General features: G+C 40.1%; 1 protein-coding gene across 5 annotated transcripts in view; it reads right to left on the reverse strand.

Moving 5' to 3' along the window:
- Nucleotides 1-20,548, reverse strand: part of Syne2 (spectrin repeat containing nuclear envelope protein 2) — a 336,103-nt gene that overhangs the window by 86,214 nt on the left and 229,341 nt on the right. For 4 of the 5 annotated variants that reach the window (XM_077109148.1, XM_076850387.2, XM_077109145.1 and 1 more), the window contains 14 exons: nt 19,556-19,672; nt 14,557-14,769; nt 11,202-11,384; nt 10,072-10,200; nt 9,290-9,411; nt 8,980-9,121; nt 8,073-8,204; nt 6,780-6,932; nt 6,482-6,691; nt 5,001-5,102; nt 3,756-3,875; nt 3,408-3,608; nt 1,417-1,590; nt 134-265 (listed from right to left, as the gene is read on the reverse strand). In XM_077109148.1, the coding sequence (XP_076965263.1) occupies nt 134-265; nt 1,417-1,590; nt 3,408-3,608; nt 3,756-3,875; nt 5,001-5,102; nt 6,482-6,691; nt 6,780-6,932; nt 8,073-8,204; nt 8,980-9,121; nt 9,290-9,411; nt 10,072-10,200; nt 11,202-11,384; nt 14,557-14,769; nt 19,556-19,672 (2,130 nt within the window). The remainder of the gene's footprint in view (nt 1-133; nt 266-1,416; nt 1,591-3,407; nt 3,609-3,755; nt 3,876-5,000; nt 5,103-6,481; nt 6,692-6,779; nt 6,933-8,072; nt 8,205-8,979; nt 9,122-9,289; nt 9,412-10,071; nt 10,201-11,201; nt 11,385-14,556; nt 14,770-19,555; nt 19,673-20,548) is intronic. The other variant, XM_077109147.1, reaches the window with a different exon arrangement.

Consider the following 20,548-nt stretch of genomic DNA (forward strand, 5'->3'; position numbering starts at 1 on the left):
GTGGGCTGTGTGACAAACAATATTTCATTTCAATCCAAACCCTTCAGCTTCAAAAGCAAGCAACTTAGTCAAAACAAGACACCAAGTGCTACGGACCATGTCATTGGCAACTTAAATTAGGAAGCAAAAATACCTGATAAAATGATATCCTTTCCACTAATCTCTCCTCTGTTTCTTCCACCAAACTCACAGAAGGCAATGTAGAGACAAGAATTTCCAGGTCCTTTTCCAGAGATCCATAGTTTTCATCGAATTCTTCCCATTTCTAGAGAATCGACATAAAATTAGAGATGTAACTCACCCTAAAGAACCAATGTATTAGACAATTCAGGAAAAATGATTAGATTATGAACATTGTAACCTCATAGAGGATTAATCCATCTGATGAATAATTTGAATGGACTAGTTGGAGGTAATTATAAGCAAGTGAGTAGTTGGTCACTGGGTATGACCTTGGACTACATCTTGTCGCTGGCTCCTCTCTCTCCGTTTTCCAGTCGCCATGAGCTAAGCAGTTTCCTTCTGCCATGCCCTACTGCCATAATGTTTCCTGTCATGGACTGAACCTCTGAAAGTGTGAGCCGAAAATAAATGTTTTTCTTCTCTTAAGTTGTTCTTGTCAGGTGTTTTGGTCACAATGACAAAAAAACTAATGCATATTGTTTCCATAAAAGATAGCTACTTAGGGTCTCAGCACACTAGAGAGTTGAGTTATTGTCACCAAAAATTCTCTCTCAGAAAAATCACCACCTAATTCTCATCTCTCTTCAAGTAGTGGGTTACCTGGCTTTTCTAGGGCATTCACTGGGCCCATGCAATGTCTTCTAAATATGATGAAATAGTAGTATAAATATCAACTTGGCATACTAGAAAAATAAATGTTACCATAAAATGCTATATTACATTACCAAATTCAATATTCCTTTCCCTTTTAAAAATTTCCTTTATGTGCTAGCTAACATTGGTTGTGAATGGTTAAATATGCTAGACAGGGAAACCTTAAAGCTGAAAAGAAACTTTATACATGCTCAGTTTTTCCCTTGGAATTGAGACAGCATGGTTATGAATTTGGCAACAGAACGTCTGGGCCAGGGATACAGTTTCTGAACCACTAACTGTGTCATTCAAATGATCTGGCTCACAGTCTCAACGTGCTTTCAAGTTGGTTTATTCATACACAAACCTAAAAGGTAGAGATGCCATATCATCCCAGATGTGTGCATGATGGAACAGGACTAAAGAAAAGCTAACTTTTCTTTCAGGGAGGAGCCTCAGAATTAGAACTGGGTTCACATTCCTCACTGTTATTTCCCATTTAACTTTTGCTTAATAACCGGATACTTGTTTCTGACACCTGAAGAGTGGTTGAGAATCAGGAATTCTCAACTAAGGGTAAAGTTCAAGTAAGCCAAATACCTGCAACAAACTCTGCAGCTTCATGCCAAACTGCTGTGCCTTTCCTTCCAGGGATTTAACTTCGGTTACTTGTTCTGCCCAAAATCTCTCTCTCTTTGGTAACACGGAAGGAAACATTTTATCATAGTATGTTTGGATCAATAACATGTTGGCAACAAGCTTCTTGAAAAATACCTGTAATACAGAAAAAGGTTTTTTTAAATATTTATTTTTAAATTGTGAAAATCATATAAGCCAAGTTACCTTAATTTTTTTTTTTTTTCCCCATGGAGAGGTGGATACTAGGGATTGAATTCAGAGGCACTCAACCACTGAGCCATATCTCCAGCCCTCATTTGTATTTTATTTAGAGGCAGGGTCTCACTGAATTGCTAAGTGCCTCACTTTTGCTGAGGCTGGCTTTGAACTCATGATTCTCCTGCCTCAGCCTCCTGAATTTCGGGGAAGTTACCTTAACTTTTTATCCAGTTATTTTTGTTTTTTAACTCAAAATCCCAGGATATCAGGGAGAGTCAAATGTATCAAAAGATAAAAAGTAAACTGAAATGGATCTCTTAATCTTAAAAACTAATGGACATTGAACAAATTATAAAGAAATATTATCCTAGGGGCTGGAGGTATAACTCAGTGGCATGTATGAGGGACTGGGTTTGATCCTCAGCACCGTATAAAAATTAAAAAAATAAAATAAAATAAAGGTACTCTGTCCATCTACAACTAAAAAAATAATGTGTGTGTGAGACACACACACATACACATGCATATATACATATATATGAGAAATATTATCCTTAAGTAATATTTTCCACAAAATATTCTATTCCATTATTGTTAGTCAACTTCAATTTCAGGTAGCTCTTCCTCAATCAGTTGTTTTGAGTTGTAAAACATTATGAGAAGGTGGCCGAATCATTTGAAGACAGTAAGTGCTTGTAGCCCACATGCTTAGCAGACAAGGTTCCTAAAGCCTGTCTCCTTCTAACTCTGGCTTTTACTCAGCAAAATGGCTAAGTGAAGGGATTTTCCTAAAGGAAGCTGATAGGGATCCCTATCCACAAAATGGACCATATTTGTACTTCAAGCATCTTCAAGGTTCCTCTCATTTGCGGCCTGCTACCTCTGCTGGTTGTTCGGAGGGACCCCTGTATTAGGCAAATCCCTTCTCCTATTCCTTGAGAAGGCACGTACAAGGAAGGGTTTGTAAAAGCATCTAGCAAAGGGTCTGGCACTCTGTAGAAACCAATTTTCTCCTCTTCCTTTCCATCCTTCATTCAATATTTACTTTTCAATTTTTCTTAGACTAAGGCATCCTTTCCAAAGGCCCTAGACTGTCGGCTTGTTCAAGGTAGGGACAATGCCTTATACATTGCTCATCAGGAGACTTAGATTACTGCACCTTTAGCCAATGATGATCAAGAGGTTTTTGTTTAATAATATGAATGGAAGATGGGAGGATTTATTGTGGTATTGTTCTATATAAAAGTACCTCTTCCTTGTAATTCCAGTTTTCAGAAAGCTAACCCCCTTAGGTCCATTTCTCCTATGCTCTCATTGAACGATTCCTAATTTTTAGTGGAAATTCATTTGAAGACTCATTGATAAAAGTTCATCTTCTCAATCAGCTGAATGCTCTATCAACATAAGGAGCTGTGTCTATTTTCATTCAAATATACTCCTAGGGGTCCCCTGATGTCTGCTACACTCTAAGAGGCTAAGAGATGTTTTTTTTAAAAAAATATTTATTTTATAGTTGGACACAACACCTTTATTTCACTCATTTATTTTTTGTGGTGCTGAGGATCGAACCCAGGGTCCCGCGCATGCGAGACGAGTGCTCTACCACTGAGCCCCAACCCAAGCCCTAAGAGATGTTTATTAGAAAAATAAATGCTGCATGTTTCACTACGAAGAAAATGAACCATTTCCATTCGAAGTTAGAAGAGCCTTAAGGCTTTAGTCCAGGACAAGGGGATCCGACCTGGGTATCTTACCTTGTGATCTTGTATTTGAGTCTGTAAGGCAACTTTACTTTTGGCTTGTTTTAAGTGGCCATGAGCAAGCATTTCCTTTCCAATATTTAGTAGTTCCACTGTGCCTTGTAGAAGGGCATGTTGCTGGCTCTCAGTGATGAACGGGCTACTGAACCCAGAGTATCTCGCTCTCAGGATCCCCCACATACTGTCAAGTACATCCTGAGAAGGAAAGAGCAGGTGTGCACAAGCAATTTCATCCAACCAGAAAAAAAAGTTCAAATGCAGGTCAACATTCACTAGGTGGAAGACCAAAGCCTTCTCCTGTACAAGCATCGCACTGAGTGAATGTGTTCTGCCCAGACATACCTCTAACTTGTAAACCTCCTGGAGTAAAACACAGGGTAAGCGAAGCCTCTCCCCTTCGTCTCTTAGTTTGGCCACTCGGCTCTCAGAATTCTGCAGCTCTGCTGTATATAAATCTGCTTTCTAAGGGAGAGATGATACAAAAAAGGAACACCCTTTAATAAGCCTGAAAAGTCTATATTATTTCAAAAAGAATTAAATAGTACAGAAAGGAATTAGGAAAAAAACTGATCATATTTACCTCTTCCTCACCTCCAGTTCTCCTTGTTAATCTGCCTGGAGGTCACATAATTGACAGTTTGTTCCTAACACATTCTAAGCATACACCAGTGGAGGTACACGTGCACGTCCTTAAACCCACTGAACTGTCCTATAGTTACTCCTCACTTATCAGCCCTTTAGCATCTCTTCACATCATGTATCTGGCTCTTTTTATTTTATTTTATTTTTTAATGAACCCAGGAGCACTTTACCACTGAGCTATATCCCCAGTGATTTTTTATTATGAGACAAGGTCAGGCTAAGTTGCTGAGGGCCTCACTAAGTTGCTGAGGCTGGCCCTGAACTAGTGATCCTCCTGCTTCAGCCTCCTGAATCCATAATATTGCAGACATGCACCATTGTACCGGTCATCACACCAGTTGGCTCCTTTTAAACAGATACATAGTGTGCCATTGTAAGGATGCACCCTGCTGTAGTATTAGGCAGCTCTTCATGGACTTTTGGGTTATTTACAGTATTGCTAGGTCCATCTCCAGATATGTATGATATTTAAGTTTATGCATTTATTTTGTGTTCTCAGAAAGAGTACAAATAAGCCCCTAGAACAATAACTGAACATAGTAAATTCTCAGTTAGTATTTGCTCAATTAATTAATGAAGTCAAATTGCTTGTGAATGGAAGAGCATTCTAGATTCTGTCATACAGCCAAATAGTTCCCAGAGGCTGAACTAATTAGTGTTCTGACCAAGAGGGTGAGGGCCTCGTTTTCCATCACCCTTACCAACACTGGACACATTTAACATTCTGCCACGCTGATAGGTAAAAATGGTCTCATACTGTTACGTTGTTCTTCAGAAAGGACTACTTGGGAGATATTTTTAAAAGTCAAAAATCAATAGTTTCATCTTCTTGCTCTCCTCAAGCCTGGCCACCACTCACAAAGGATAGTGGTTCAGAAGTACCAACTGGTGCACAAGACTCTCTGGCCCGAGGTTTAGGTTAACTTGAAGTATTTCATTGATTACCTGAAGCTGTTCACCAATACTCTGGGCACGCATTTCATTCAAGGACTGTTGTAAAGCTGTCTTATTCTTAATGAGTTGATCATACAGTCGCTTTATTTCATTCTGTATAAAAAAGATAAGTGCAGGAAACTGAGCAATCTCATTTAGGCCTTCATTGTCTTTTTATTATATTTATAAATTTTCAGAATTTGTATAAATTTATATATACATTTTCTGAAAATTAATAAAAAAAATCTGGAAACTTAAAACACATACAAAAATAGAGTAATCCCTGCCTTATCATCACTGAGCTTCAACAATTATTGGCTCATTACTGACCTTCTTTCCTCTATAGCCTCCTCCAGTTCTCCTGGATGTTCCTACCACCTCCCCCCTTGTTATTTTGAAGCAAAAACCAGAAATCAAGTTATTTCATCACTACGTTTCAGTAGGTATCTCTAAGTGACGAAGCTCCCTCCTTTAAAAATACACTTCCTCCAAAATAAAAAATAATTCCTTAGTATGGTTAACCATCCAGACAGGGCACATGTTTCTGATAGCCTACAGCTTTTCTTTTTTTGGTTTGTTTCAATTGGGATCCAAATGAGGTCTGTATGTCACGATGGAATAGTATGTCTTTAAGTATCTCTGCACCTGCTGACTCTCATACCACTTTTCTTTTTTGTTCCTTGTATTTGTGTATATATGAAAAAAAAAAAAAGTCATTTGTTCTGGATTTGGCAGACTATGCCCCACAGTGCTGTTTAACGTGTTCTTCTGCCCGTCTGTCAGTTTGACTTAGGTTTTAGAAGCTTGATTGGATTCAAGTTTGATTTGTAGGGGCCACACTCCTTCATAAGTGGTGTTATGCTTCATTTCTTTTTCACTAGCCATTCTGAACTAGTTTCCCTGCCTCAGCTCTCCCCCTTCAATTCACACCAAACAACTGCCAGACAAATCCACCTGAAACCTACATGGATTGTCGTTCCTTTGCTGAAAAAGCTTAATGGCTTCCCATTGCCTAGAAATTTAACTACAAATCCTCCCTGTGTAATCATTAAATGGCTAAATGTAACATAAGAAAGGAAACACCATGGTAGCTCATGCTAATAAATTCACACCCAAGATTTTGGAAAGGTCTTTTTTTTTTTTTTTTTTTTTTTGGTCCTGGGGATTGAACTCAGGGCACTCAACCACTGAGCCACATCCCCAGCTCTAGTTTTCTATTTTATTTAGAGACAGGGTCTCACTGAGTTGCTTAGTGCCTCACTTTTGCTGAGGCTGGCTTTGAATTTGCAATCTTCCTGCCTCAGCCTCCTGAGCCGTTGGTGTGCCCCACTGTGCCCAGCTGGGCCTCACTTTTAAATGGTCTCCAACAACGAGGACTAGAGGACCTCACTGTCTACCTTAGCAATTTCTATTAACAAATGCCACCAAGAACATGGTGCATGGGAATGAGGAGTCCATGCTGCGCAAAGTCGCCCATGAGCTCAGAGTCCTACCTGGTAACTGTGCTTGTAGTCCAGGCCAGCTTTCAGGGACTTGCTTCTAGAGGCAGCGCTGGCCTGAGTGTGCTCCAGGCAGACCTGGAGGCTACCGAAACATTCAAGGAGCAAAGTGGTGTTCCTGCCAGAACAAGCCATGGCTTTCAAAAGATCATTCTTCTTGTCACACAGAGCTAAATAAAGTTTCTTTAACTCGAGAGCCAGTTTCTGCAAGGTAGAGGAAGTAGACAGAATGAGATCTGACCTCAAGAGGCTTCAGTGGGGCTGCTGGAATGGCTGACCATACGGGCCCTACCTCGTAGTGCTCCTGCTGGGCAGAGACATCCTCCCTGAAGAGCCCCGGTGTCTGGAGCATCTCCTCCACACTGCCGAGGCACCGATTGAGGCTCAGGAAGAGTTCAAATAATTTTTTATCCAAATCATTATATGTTTCTTCTGTCATGTTTTCCTGAATCAAGGAAAAGTGATCATTAGGATTCCTCGTCTTCCTAAACCTACATTTTTTTTCCTAGTTTCCATTAAAACTTAAAATTGATATCATACTTTTTTTAAAAAATAATAACCCATTTCAAACAAATGATCTCCAGAAACTGAACTAAGCAGTACTCGCACTAATTAGTGAACTAGTCTTTTCTATGAAGTAGGTCATAGAATAAATAAATAAAATTGAATTTTTAACTTTGAGAAAGATAGGTTTAAGAAATTCAAGGTTCGGTTGTTACATGACTATTGAATGGAATGAAAAGGTAAGTCATGAGATAAAGGGCTTCCTTAGCAGGACCATTCAGGTGCCTCTGTGGTCCCAGGCCAACCATACTGTCCCTCTTCCCCCTGCGTCATGCCCCACACATTTTAATGTGGGAGAAAGTGGGTTAATGAAATCAAGTACAGCCAGGAAAAAGAAAAGAAGTCACATCAGAGAAGCTCAAAAGGGTTGATGAGGAAAAGGAGGTATGGTATCTTAAAGACAGGGATGGGTGGTGGAGTGGGGAGAAGTCAGGAGTGTCATTTATGGGCCGACTGCAAGAATTAAGGACATCCTGAGAGGTAACGTCTCCAAAGAGGTCCACGGGTAGCGTCATCACATTCTGGTGATTTGGGGAGCACAGATCTGTTTCAGCAGAAGCTGTTGGAACCACCTTCTTTTCTTCACCCATGGTCACCTTGAATTCCTGACTAGTTACAATTAGTTAGGAGCATGCCCATGCTCAGAATCAATCCAACTTGAGCTGTTTCCTGCGGCCTTCTCTGATGGATACCTAGCATACACTGAGCATTTGGCATTAAGCCTACTCAAGTCTGGAAACCATACCTGTTCTTCTGCCCTATCCTCCTTCCTTGCCCTTGCAGACCAGCACAGCAGGCAGAACTAATCCATCATCATCCTCTTTCCTATTGATCTTGGGTTCAGACCCAGAGTCCTTTGTACACTGCACTCTAGGCAGTCACCACAAAATTTATCAGAGTTGGCAAACAAGATAAATTCTATTTGTTCAGTGAAGAAAATTATGACCAATTTAAATGAGGACATTCTATCTCCTTTTTTGCATTCATGTAATGAGAAAAATAAGCAACAGGCAGTTTCTACCTGTGTCTGAAGATTATTTGCTTCTTGACGCAGGTCTTCGAGTTGGGTGGTGTACATTTTCAGCTCTTCCGTTGTAGGGTATCTGAAGTTATACACATTCACACTGGGTAGAATACTCATATTGGTGGTAACCTATTTGAAAAAGGGAAACCTTATTAGTGATAGTTGGAGATCCTGCTGATGCTACTGTAAACAGAAAAACTGCCTCAGATGTTGTCTTTGAAGCTCCCTTCTCGGTAAGCTTTTGTTTCTTGGCATTTATAAGGAAGAATAAATAAGATTATTTAATTACTTATTATTTATTTATTTAGCAGTACTTGGGGTTGAACCCAGGGTTGCTCTACCACTGAGCTACATCTCTAGCCCTTTTTATTTTTCACTTTGAGGCAGGGTCTCACTAAATTGCTGGGGGTGTCTTGAATGTGCACTCCTCCTGCCTGAACCTCCCAAGTAGCTGGAATTACAGGCATGTACCACCGTACCTGGCCAGCAGTGTATCATTTTTAAAGTGCTTTTTAAAGGTTAACTTATATTATTCATTCCTTTACTCATTCAACAGAGAGTAACTGAGATTATCTGATGTCCAGGTACTATGCTAGAGACTCCTGGGTGAATCACACAGATAGGGTCTTTCTTTTCAGACCTTCTCATGGGGGAATTCAAACACATCGGTGGAGAGTTTAGGAAGAGCTATGATCAGGGAAGTCCATGGTGCTGGAGGAGCACCTGAGGCAGAGTTCCAGAATTGAGAAAAAGTCTTGAACAAGTGAAGAACCCAGATGGCACACCTTTGCTATCTGAAAAGAAACTGCTACATGATGCAGAGCCTATGTGTTTATTTAATGAGGGCTTGCTGGGTTCCCAGGACGCGAGGGCTGCTTGCAGTGTGTGCAGAATGCAGACTGACCTGAGGCCCCACGAGCTGAGGAGGAGGTAGCTTTATTTTTGAGGATAGTTCATGATGAAGATATTGCCATTTATCACCATTTTGACCTTGAGGTGAAAAGATCAAGTCTGGAGCTTCATTTTCAGGGCCAGATGCCTTGTTGCTTTTAAGGAAGCGAAAAAGGTAAAAAGAATAATCAGCATGAAAAAATTTAGGAATTACCTTTAAATAATGTTTTGTGAGTGGCTTGTAAAACAAACAAACAAAAAAACCAAAACGGTTCTCCCAGCCAAAAATCTACTCCATGTCCAACTATTTAAAATGATTTCACCTCACAGATGATCCCTGAGTAGTATCTTTATCCTGTTGGCAATACTGCGGCCATGTTTTCTTAGCATTAAATTCTATAAACTTGAGTAAATCTTTCTGTTCCATTGGTTTTAACTCCAGAACCTAAAATTGAATAAGATTGAAAAGGTCTAGTCAATCCAGTTTTTTATTTAGTACCTAAGGATTTAAGTCATTGTTGACTATTTCTCTTTCTTGATTGCCTATTCTTGTTAATGTTTAAAAAAATTTTTTTAGATGTTGATGGACCTTTATTTTTTATTCATTTATTTACATATGGTGCTGAGACTCAAACCCAGTGCCTCACACATGCTAGGTAAATGCTTTACCACAACCCCAGCCCCTATTGTTGTTGGTCTTAACTTTTAAAAAAATCCATTCAAAATATTCACACAATAATCAAATGTTAAACTATCAGACACATGGGAAAAAAATCACCCAAAACATATCAGCATGTTTTGAAATAAGCAAAGCAGTGTTGTAGACACAGAGGTACGTTTACCCTGCAGGTTTCTACTTAGTTTAATATAAGATACAACTTAATAAAGGAATAAAGTTAGAGTGTCCCCAGTAGTAGCAGATGGAAGCAAACCAGTAAACATCCAAAAATCGGCATTGCTGCACACGCACAAACACTCACACCTGACATTCTGCACCTGGTCACACGTGCAGACCCTCCAAGGGCAGTTCAAAGTTTTGCCCAAAGAGAAATTGCGTCTAGAAAGTTTTACTCTTGTCCTTACAATGGCCAGTGGCCAAAATTACCTGCTGCAGGGGGACATCTCTTTGTCTGCTAAATTGTGGCCTTTCGGTTATAATAGGTACCAATTCAGGAAGGTTAACAGGCTGGAGGACTTGTTGAAGTTCTGAAGGTTTCCTTAGAATGGTAGGGTACTGCAGAAAAATGTAACAATGGCAGACTGTTTAAAAATTAAGACCCACTTTATCTAAGAACTCTAAAAATGGGATTACCTAATAGAAAAGTGTTATAGGAAGTAAATGATAGTACTTTATTAGGTAAAATAATCGTATGCTATGTTTTAGTGTACTTATTTCTAACATCGTGAAAAATCACTCCATTTGATGAAACGATCTTCTTTCCTCAATCTAATTCATCCCATGAATTACTAAAAGCCAGGATTTATTTATTTATTCCTTTTCTCCTTAAGAACAAAGTAAGTCAATCAATCAATCAAACAGGGAGATGGTACAACATTTATGAACTCAGATTTTCCCCATGTCTCAACTATTTATTCTTAAAAAAAGGAGGATGAAAGGGGCACCATATGGCCTATGTCTCTGCAGCCAGTCTCATTCCTGTGAATGTGAAGTCCCCAAGCAGGAATCACTTATAAGTTTGGATGCAAATCTTACAGAGTAAGATCTTATGCTCGATATGAGCGCTTTCATTTATAAAAACAGAATGCTTTTAAAAATCATGAAAGCACTCTAAATGTAGTCTACTATACTGTGAGAGCATATATAAACATTAATAATGAATAACAAAAGTACCCTGGAAGCAGGTTTGTTTTTCTCACGTTAAATTTTCAACTTATCTATAAAGGCTTCATTGTCTGGTCAACAGGAGTCACAAAATTGTGTTAAAATATACACTTATGAAGAAGCCTTACCTGAAAGCTTATTATCAGCAAGTACCACTGCACCCCATCAAACCAACCCAAACCAAACCACCACCAACAACCTCGTTAAGACACTTGCACCGCAGTAAAATGAAATAAAAGCAACAAAAGCCAGTGTCCCCATCGCTTCCAGTTTACAGATTCCTGCTTACTGTGTATAGTTTCTCTGTAGTTGGTGCATCATTTCCACCCAGGGTTCTCCTCTGACTGGCTTTGGCCTATGGAGATATATGTCTACACATAACCATAGTTTACCTGATCCTCGCTGTATTTCTCCTGCAGCATCATCTGGACTTTTTCCAAATTGCACTTCACAGTTTTGAGTTTCAGGGAGAGTGCTTCGGCCTCCTGCTGAGTGGCTCCACTATCTCCCAGGCCCTGATCTTTGCAAGTGTCCAAGAGAGAGGCAACCTTGTGCTCAATCTCGGTCAGCATAGCCTAAGGAAGAAAATCAGGAATTATTCACAGGGTTGGTCTTTTTTGTTTTCGTGCTGGGGACTGCACCCAAACTATTATTCTTCAATAAGTGAAGTTTCCTCTCTTTATCTAAAGGTATACAAGAGATCCCAGAAAGACAGGATGGAAGCCACCTCGGGCAAACAAAAACTTCCTCTGAATTCCTATGCTTTTCCAGCAGGAATGCAACCAAAACAACCCCAATTGCAGATATCACTCTCTGCCATAATCTAAAAGAAATGATTTCATAATCACTTTAGAAAACTCTGAAGAATGTACATAGTAGAGCACAGTGGTTAAGAACAAGATGCTAGAACCAGCCTGACTGCTGCCTGGACCCTGACCCTGCCACTTGGTACCTGTGTGTGCTTAGGCACTGTGCTTTAGATGTGGGTACATGCTTGTAGCAATCTGTAAAATGGGGATAATAACAGAATTTACCTCATAGGGTGATTTTAATGAGTTAAATCCATGTGATTTGGCCTCAATCCATGTACTTTGGATTTAATGAGTTAATATCATGTACATAGTCCATGCTTAAAAAAGTGGTAAGCAAAAAATGTTGACTCTTCTTAATTCCCCCCTGCCTTCTTTATTCTTTCTTTATTTTTCAACAATTCCTATTTTAATAGTTCTACTCCATGGTTCCCTTCTTTGTGGCTACTTTAAGTTGTTACCAGTTTTGTAATTAATGCTGCCATAATTATTTTTCTCATTTCAGATTATCTGCACAGGTAATTTAGGTCAAAAAAGATGGACATGTTATATGTTCACAGATCCTCAAAACACTGAACCAATTAGAGCTACCACACATTAGTGGGTCTATTTTTCTAGAGTTTTGCCAGGATAATAAAATCATTATTAATGTAATACAATGCAAAACAATAGCTAGTTTAATTCAAATGTCTTTAATTATCAAGGTTGAACAGCTCTTTTCAAATTTAAATTACCAAACACAATTTTTCTTGTTTGTTCCTGTCCTTTGGCCATTTTCCCACTAGGAACTTAGTATTTACAGACAACTTTAAGGTGTTTTTATATTTCAATGTGAAATCATAGGTGTCATGTTATTATACAAATGAGCCAGAGATGGCCCTTGTATATTGGCCCCTATGTTATTTATTTCTTTCCAGTAAGTCAGAACCATTAGCTCAAACCTCATTTTTTATATATGTAGTGGCTTTAAATATAACCCTATGAGCATATATTCAGCCATATAGAGCCTGCCTCCTTTGTATACTCCCAAACTATACCTGACATCTGCCAACCATGGATAAGACAAACCCTGGGGCTATAGAAAGTCCCAAGCTTCTGCTGCCCTGTGGAACTCTCTGACCTGGACACAACATTGCTCAGGGACATGACCTAGACACATAACACCCCTCACTGATTTCCCTCTCCTCCTCCCTCCTGCAGTGCCCACCTGCCTCATCCCAGGCTTCTGCAAGAACTTTTGTGACTCTAAGAATCAATCCTGTCAAAGTCCTGCCCACATAAAGCCTGTTGGGCGCTACTGCCACCTGGTGGTCATGTCTTTTCTTTGGGCAACCCCCACATCCTCAAAGTAGGTACAAGAGGTGAGAAGAGGATTCCAGTGATGATCAAGGAGTTGACATGAAGCCTCCCTAGTCAGTAGGCAATCAGTTTGCAAATGATATGGGACGGCCTTAAATGACTGAGAATCAAAATCTGAACTGGCTTGGATTCAGTTTAAGCATGGCTTTACCCTGTGCCAGTTGGACTTATCTTTTTTTTTGGTACCAGGAATGGAACCAGAGGTACTCAACTACTGAGCCACAACCCTAGTCCTATTTTGTGTTTTATTTAGAGACAGGGTCTCATCCCTACTGTTGCTGAGGCTGGCTTTGAACTTGTGATCCTCCTGCCTCAGCCTCCCAAGCCATTGGGATTATAGGTGTGTGCTACAGTGCTCAGCTGGACTCTGTCAGTGAACTGACCATTCAGAACTGACCACTGGGGTCAGAGGTGCTGAGCTGCCCTGAGAAGCAGGTCAGGGCAGCTGCCTGTCCTCTCCCCTGCAGGCAGATCTGGATGTGGTAAGGCTGTGGGCCTGAGCAGCAGGGGAGAATGCCCCTGGATGAAGGGCAGGCCACTCTGATCACACGACAAGTGACTGCAGGAGGAGATCCCTGTGGCCTGGTGGTGTGGGGTACTCTGAGAAAAGAGAGTGTCCTAATCCCTGCCAGATAAACAAGGCAACGAGGCAGACATCAAGTCGCTGGCTGGTCTCCTGAGTGCAGAGGGAGAGAGGCTCTGGAAGCAGCCAGCAGGTCTCTGCTGTTGTGACATGCAATTATGCTGCTGCGATGTCATCATTCTAGCCCCTCCCTTGTGGGACAGAGAGCCAACCTTTGGGCTGAGCTGGCAAGTTTTGCTTAAAGTGACTAAAGTCAAGGAAGTCCATGTCCTTGCTCCTCCCAAGCAAGACCGGGAGCATTCCTGGTCAAATGGCTGTAAAGCCCTTTCATGCTGTATTTGCAATCTTGGAAATCAGAACACTCAGTTTCATTTCTGATGGATAAATATTCCAAGTACTTAGAATTATTAATAAAATTTTGAGCACTTTTTTTTTGCGGGGGGTGCTGGGAATTGAACCCAGGGACACTTAACCATTGCATCCCCAACCCCCCATTTTTTCGTTTTTTTTAAATTTTGAGACAAAAGTCTTGCTAAGTTGCTTAAGGCTAAATTGCTGAGACTGGCCTTGAACTTGTAATCCTTCTGCTTCAGGCTCCCAAATTGCTGGGATCACAGGCATGCGCCATCGAACCTGGCATTGAACACCTTTTATACACTTTATATAACAGACACTGTTTTTTGTTTTTGTCTCATTTAATCCTAAGAAAAATCCTATGAACTCATCTACTATAATAGGAGAATTAGGGCTGAGAAGTTAACTTCTCTAAGTTCATAGTTAATGTGACAGAACTGGATTTGGACTCCATATTCTGAGCTCTTGTCCTCCCAAATATGCTGTTTACATAAAGCATTTCAAAGAACTACAGGTTAAGGCAAAGATAAATGTGAGAGTCAGAGCGAGAGAAGAAACATACTGTTGCTTTAAGTGAAATCAGCCCCACGTTGGCTGGTGATTGGTGAAGAGGCAAACTACGAACTGGCCCATCGGTCTTACCTGGCACCCGACCAGTTCCTGTTCCACCACCTGCTGCATGTCTGCGTTTAATGTTTCCGGCTCAAATGCCACGCTGGCTTGTTGCAGCCACAGCTCCAGCTCGGCCACCTGGGTCTTGCAGACATGGAGGACTTCTACAGGCCGGGCCCTAGTTCTCTTCACTGAGGTCTCAAAATCTCCTGGCTTATCAGAAAAGTCCAGAGGAGTGGGACCCTAAGATAAACCCAAAGATAATCCAGCAGTGAAGAGCCAGGAGTCCAAAGATTTCAGACTTGGGCTGGCAAAGACCTGGGGACCCACAATCTTTCTCCCCAGTTAAAAGAAACAAAATAAGAATAGAAGAAGGAAGAAAGAAAAGAAAAGTGCACCTCCACACTCATAGCAACAATCACGTGACCTGGTGGCACAGGTTTCCAAGCAGCCGATCTGCATGTACACAGGTACAGTATTCCTGGGCACAGAGGAAGCGAATGGGCTTTCAGTTCATTGAGCGGTGAGCCCCAGGAGAGAGGTGAGAGTGTGAGAGAGAGTGTGGGCATGTGGGTGTGTGTGTCCCAAACACTGCAGGAACTGGCCAGTGTTTAAAGTTGCATGACCCAGGATTAAGCAATGCTTACATTACTCTGCACTCTATTCAAACAGGAAAAAACAAGAAAACAAAACAAAACAAAACAAAACCCGACCTATATATATTGCAGGCATACAATGAAATAAGCCAAGTTATGAGATTATAAAGGATTTTAGCTTTTCTTTCAACACGCATGCTATTACTCATCTCAACTTCTCCCCGGTAAAAATTGCTTGAGTCAAGTTATGAACTTGAGCAGAGGAATCTGAAAACTTTCCTCCTCTTCCTCAGAATAAATCTCTAAGATAACTTTCACCTTCGAGATCCTCAAATATTATTGAGTTAGAGACCAAGTACTTAACATAGAAAACATGATATATTCCATTCTACTGTCATGTATAACTGATTGTAGAACAAATAAAAAAGAAAAGAATGATGTGTCTTTTCATATTGAAATAACTGGGCTGCTAATCAATGCAATAGCAAAATTTCTCTAGTTAGCAAATGAAAGTTTTTCAATAATTACATCAGATGTTTTCAATTTGGAGGGGAAAAAAATTTCATACAAAGAAATATTTGCCTTCCACCATATTAATTATCCTTCTCTAGAATATTGAAAAAGTATATCATCCCTTGGAGAGAAATTCCTTTAGTTTAATACAGATTTGTTTTGCTGAATGAAAGTATTGTTCCCTATAAATATTTTATTGTGATTTTGATAAATTATAATGTTATCTACAGAAGACTTTGTTAGCAAGTAATAAAGCACAATCTGGGTCAGGTGACAAACTTCTAATGAGAACTGCTCACAAATGCATACCCTAATTCAATGCAAATGCACATTTCTGAATATTTGTGGAATTTTATTTAAACACAAAACTTTCAATGCAAGAGAGTGAAGAAAACTGGTAGGTGGTAATAAAATCACGCAAAGTATGAAAATATCATTCATTTACATACTGATGAGTGTTACGAAAGCTGGTTTGGAAGAAGTGTCTCTGGGTTGAATTTCTTCCCTCTGACCATCCTTTAACTTCATGCATATTGCTCTTTTCTGCAAATCCCTATTTCTCCTCTGCCTTCATCGATCTGTTTTTATAATTTAATTCAAGAATCACCCTCTTAAGGACATTTTCCCCTGACTTGTGTTTTTCTCTGAACTTCATATACAGTCAGGTTTGATACCTGGATTCACTTATTTCAATTTTCTTTTTTAATCTTGATTTTTTAAAAAAGCAACAATTGAGTGATATTACTGCAAATCACCAATTTCTAGCCACCTGATAAATCCCCTTCTTTTCTTCCTTTGTATTGGGTTCTTGAACCCAGGGATGCTTTACCACTGGGCTACTTCCGCAGCCCATTTTATTTTTTATTTTGAGACAAGGTCTTGTTAAACTGATCAGGCTGGCCCTGAACTTGTGATCCTCCTGCCTCAGCAAAACCACACCTAGCTGATTAATTATTTTCTACTTTTCAGATATCACTTATATCTTACTGGAAAAGACTTGGGATCCCCTTTCTTTGCCACCTGACATAGCAACCTGTGAATATTGATTAATTGATAATAAATGATTTGCCATCTGGCTTCTTGATGTATCCAGCTTTTTGGAGCCCCTCCTCTACGCCACACACATTTTTAAAAGACATTTTGTTTCTTTGCTTTCTCACTAATAAAATCACTGAGGAAATAAGCAAGCTGGATGACTAATCTGGGCTTTATTTGCTAGTAATTTGAACCTGAAGAGAATCTAAGGGGGTGTGGGGTAGGAGAAAAAAGATTATTTGCAACCATAGAACTTGCAAAGCTGAAAGTGGCCTCAGGAACCTGCCAGTGAGCAGTTTGCCCATGTCTTTTTTTTTTTTTTTTTTAAACAGTCAAAGACACCTGAGCCTGTGCCTCATCAGTTCACATGCCTCCCACCTCACCAATTTGCTTCCAATTGTCCAAGGTCAACAGCTCTGCGATCTTATTAAATTATGAGTCCCTAGTTGTTTCCCTAATAGCATCTCAGCAAAACAGCTTCCCTGGATAATAGGCCCAGATTCTAAAGGCAGAAATCATGTAAATGAAGATCTTCTAATTGTACACTATGGGAGGCCTCAAAGCATTAGCCACAATTGTCACGTCTATGACATAACTAAACTAATAACATTAACCTTTACTGAACTCTTATTATGCGCCAGGCACTGTGCTAAACATGTAATAAAGACCACCTCATTCCTTCACACTGCAAGCCTGTGTTTATTCCCAGTATACAGCTGAGGAAATCGAGGCTTTGGGAGGCTATTCAAACGGCCTGTGGTCACCCAATTAATTAGTAAGTAGAACCAGAATTCATGCCCTGATTTCACTCTGCTGTGGAATCTACAAATCCACCATTTGGACACAATTTTACTAGCTCTCTAGTGTCCAGGTTAACCCTTCAGGGAGTCACACTGTTGGATTTCTGTGTAAACACATCACACATCTAAACAACAGTCCTCTGTGGTTAAAAGGCAAGTGAATTTACTGGTTACAGTCACTCTGCGTCCCAAGATATCAAGCCTTCAAGTTTACTCCTTCTGTTGAGTCAATTCTACAAATACCTGTGCATCCTCCTCACTTTGCACAGAATGAGAGCTTGCCTGCCTCTAGGGCCATGTCTACCTGCACAAGCACAAACGTGCGACACGCTGCTGGAACGGCATGGCAGTCTTTATTCTGTGAGGTCAAGCCCACTTTGTTTTCACTTTCTGTATTAAATATTTATTCTTCAATGCAATCTGGGTCACAGATGACTCTAAATTCTACTAAAAATTGCACAATTCTCGTTTGGTCAGTGCCCTTGATCTCTAAACCAAAAAGTCTGCAGAAGCTAATGCTTGGCTGATGACACAGGGGCCTGGTCTCTGGAGCTCCCAGTTTCCCTCTCTGGCTGTTGGGTCAATGAAACGGAAATGACCAAAGGCAGGAGGTGAAAGGACCCTAACTGATCAAAAGAGGGCTGAGGGCTGCTGTGGTGGAAGGCAATGCCAAACTTTTTTTTTTTTGCTTCAAGAATCCACGAGGCACCCCCAGGACAAAAGTTCTGTTAGGAAGAAAATATGAATGTATATACACAGACATCAGTTTAAGAGAGTCACTGGGGCCTTACAGTGGAAAACTCAAGTTCTAAACCTGGAGGGAGAAGATCTGCGTTTCAATCTTAACTCTGCCACTCAGGAGCTGTGTGGCCTTGGACAACAGAACATCTAAGTCTCCTTCTGTCAACTGGGGCAACAGCATTAGTAACTACCTTACAGAGCTGACGTGAGGATTAAGAGAGAATACATGTAAAACCCCAGTGCCTGGCCCATAGGAAGTGTTCAGTGGACTTTTATCACTCTCCCCTTACCTCTTTCTCTTATCATCACCATTATGTGCTGTTGACACTGCCAGGGCAGAACAACCTGCCCACCCACCCCCGGAGAAATACACTGCGCAGAATGCCTGCTGCAGCCAAAGCACAACTGAAGCTACGTCTGATTTTTAATTAGGTGTCAAAAGAAACATTAATTCTGGCCAGCAAAAGACAAAAACAAACAAAACTATGGGTGAGGTCAGCAACTTTCTTAGACATAAGTACTGCCAGCGAGTGTTAAGCTTCGACATTTGTCTGCCTTGCTGGGCACATACTGTTAAGAGAGACAGAGAATGAAAGGGAAGAAGGGCAAAGAGGAATAACAATTTGACAACTCATATATATATATGCAAGGACAAACAATTGGGAGAAAAGACTGAAAAGGAGAAGGAGGGGAGAAAGCAGGTCAGGATCTTTTGGGGGGAGCTACTCGGTGAGACTCATGGAGCTTTATTTCCACCAAAACCAACCTGGGAAATGGCTCCCCAGAGGGCCTTCTTGAGAAACAATGTGTACCACAAAAATATCTCAAATGAAGAAGGGTAGACTGGAAAATTCTGCAATTGATTCCTTACTCTCCCAGTGACTGCCAGTGTTTTACTCTCTGAATTTTGATTTTCTCTTTTGTAAACTTGTGGGCAGGCATTAACCCGCTTCATCTAATCCAAAGATTAAAAAAAAAAAAAAAAAAAAACAAATACAAATGCCTTTTATGTAGTAGGCCATTAGTCAACCTTAGCTCTTCTCCACTTTCGTTGCCCCCAGATGCTGTGTGTACAGGTGGAAGAAGTCACTAACGGGAAGACTACTTCCCACCACAAAGGGTGACCAAGTGGAGAAAGGTCTCCCTGCTTCATGCCATGCTTATTTTCTATGTGAATGATGGCGAATCTTCCATTTCAATAGCTTGAAAGCACACATACAGACATGAAAGTTCACAAAGAACACTTGGCTTGGCACACAAAGGATTGCAGAACCCAGAAAGCTGGTCACCTCTGGCGACAGTCCAGGAAGCCAAGCAGTTGGCTTGTTACTGACAGGGACTTACCTCTTCTGTTTGGTGGAGCTTCGGGGAAAATGCTAGGCTTTGCTCAGTGTTTAGTGAGTCTGGTGCCAGAATTTGTACCATGGAACTATCACAGGTGCTTATTTTCCCATCTGCCTCCTACAAAGAAAAGAATCAGACATCCAGGAAAGGTCTTTCCCTGCTGCCAGAGTAGCCCCTCTTCCTTGCCTGCTTATTTGCAAATTGACTGCTTGCAAAAATGTCCAGAGAATTCAGGTGCATTTAGAAAAGAGTTAGTTTGTTTTGGTGGGGGGGAAAAATCAGCTTCCTTTGGTTTGTCTTTATTTATATGACTTAAATACTCAAAAACTCTCTTCTTAATGAGCACATAAAGGATCCACAGAATTAAGTATTTAAGCAGATCACTTTGAGAGTTTAAATGAGGTTCTATGATAGGGGCCACATTTCAAATAATGGGAGAAAAGATGAACTTATTAGATATAAGAACAACTATTGAGATATTTTATGAAAAAATATAACAAAAGTCTTTGTCTCACTCCTGACAATGAATTCTAATTGTATCTAATATTGAAATGTAAAAGCTATACCATAGAAATTGTAGAGGTGAGGAAGGGCTTTGACAACATAGGAAAAGAATGTTAGTAGAGACAACATTAAAAAAAATAATAACATAATGTGCACCATAGAAGAAGAAATACAGTCTAAGTTAAAAGAGAAAAACTAACTGGGATAAAATGTTATGCTCTTAATATATTAATCTTATAAATAAGTTAAACATCAACTCCTACAGAGAAAAAAAATGCAATTCTATGCACTAGCAATTCATAAAAGAATTACAAAACCCGACAGACTTCCAAAGGGAGATTCTCAACATTCTTACAATATAAATTAAATTTAAACCACTGATTAAGGGGACTAAAACCCACTTCACTAAAGCTTTTGATTATTAAACAAGATGATATATTTAAAGTATTTAGTAGCTTTTAACAAAATGTTAGCTCCTCTTTACTGGGC

This window comes from Callospermophilus lateralis, chromosome 3 (genome assembly GCF_048772815.1).
Source record: "Callospermophilus lateralis isolate mCalLat2 chromosome 3, mCalLat2.hap1, whole genome shotgun sequence".
Classification (NCBI taxonomy): Eukaryota; Metazoa; Chordata; class Mammalia; order Rodentia; family Sciuridae; genus Callospermophilus; species Callospermophilus lateralis.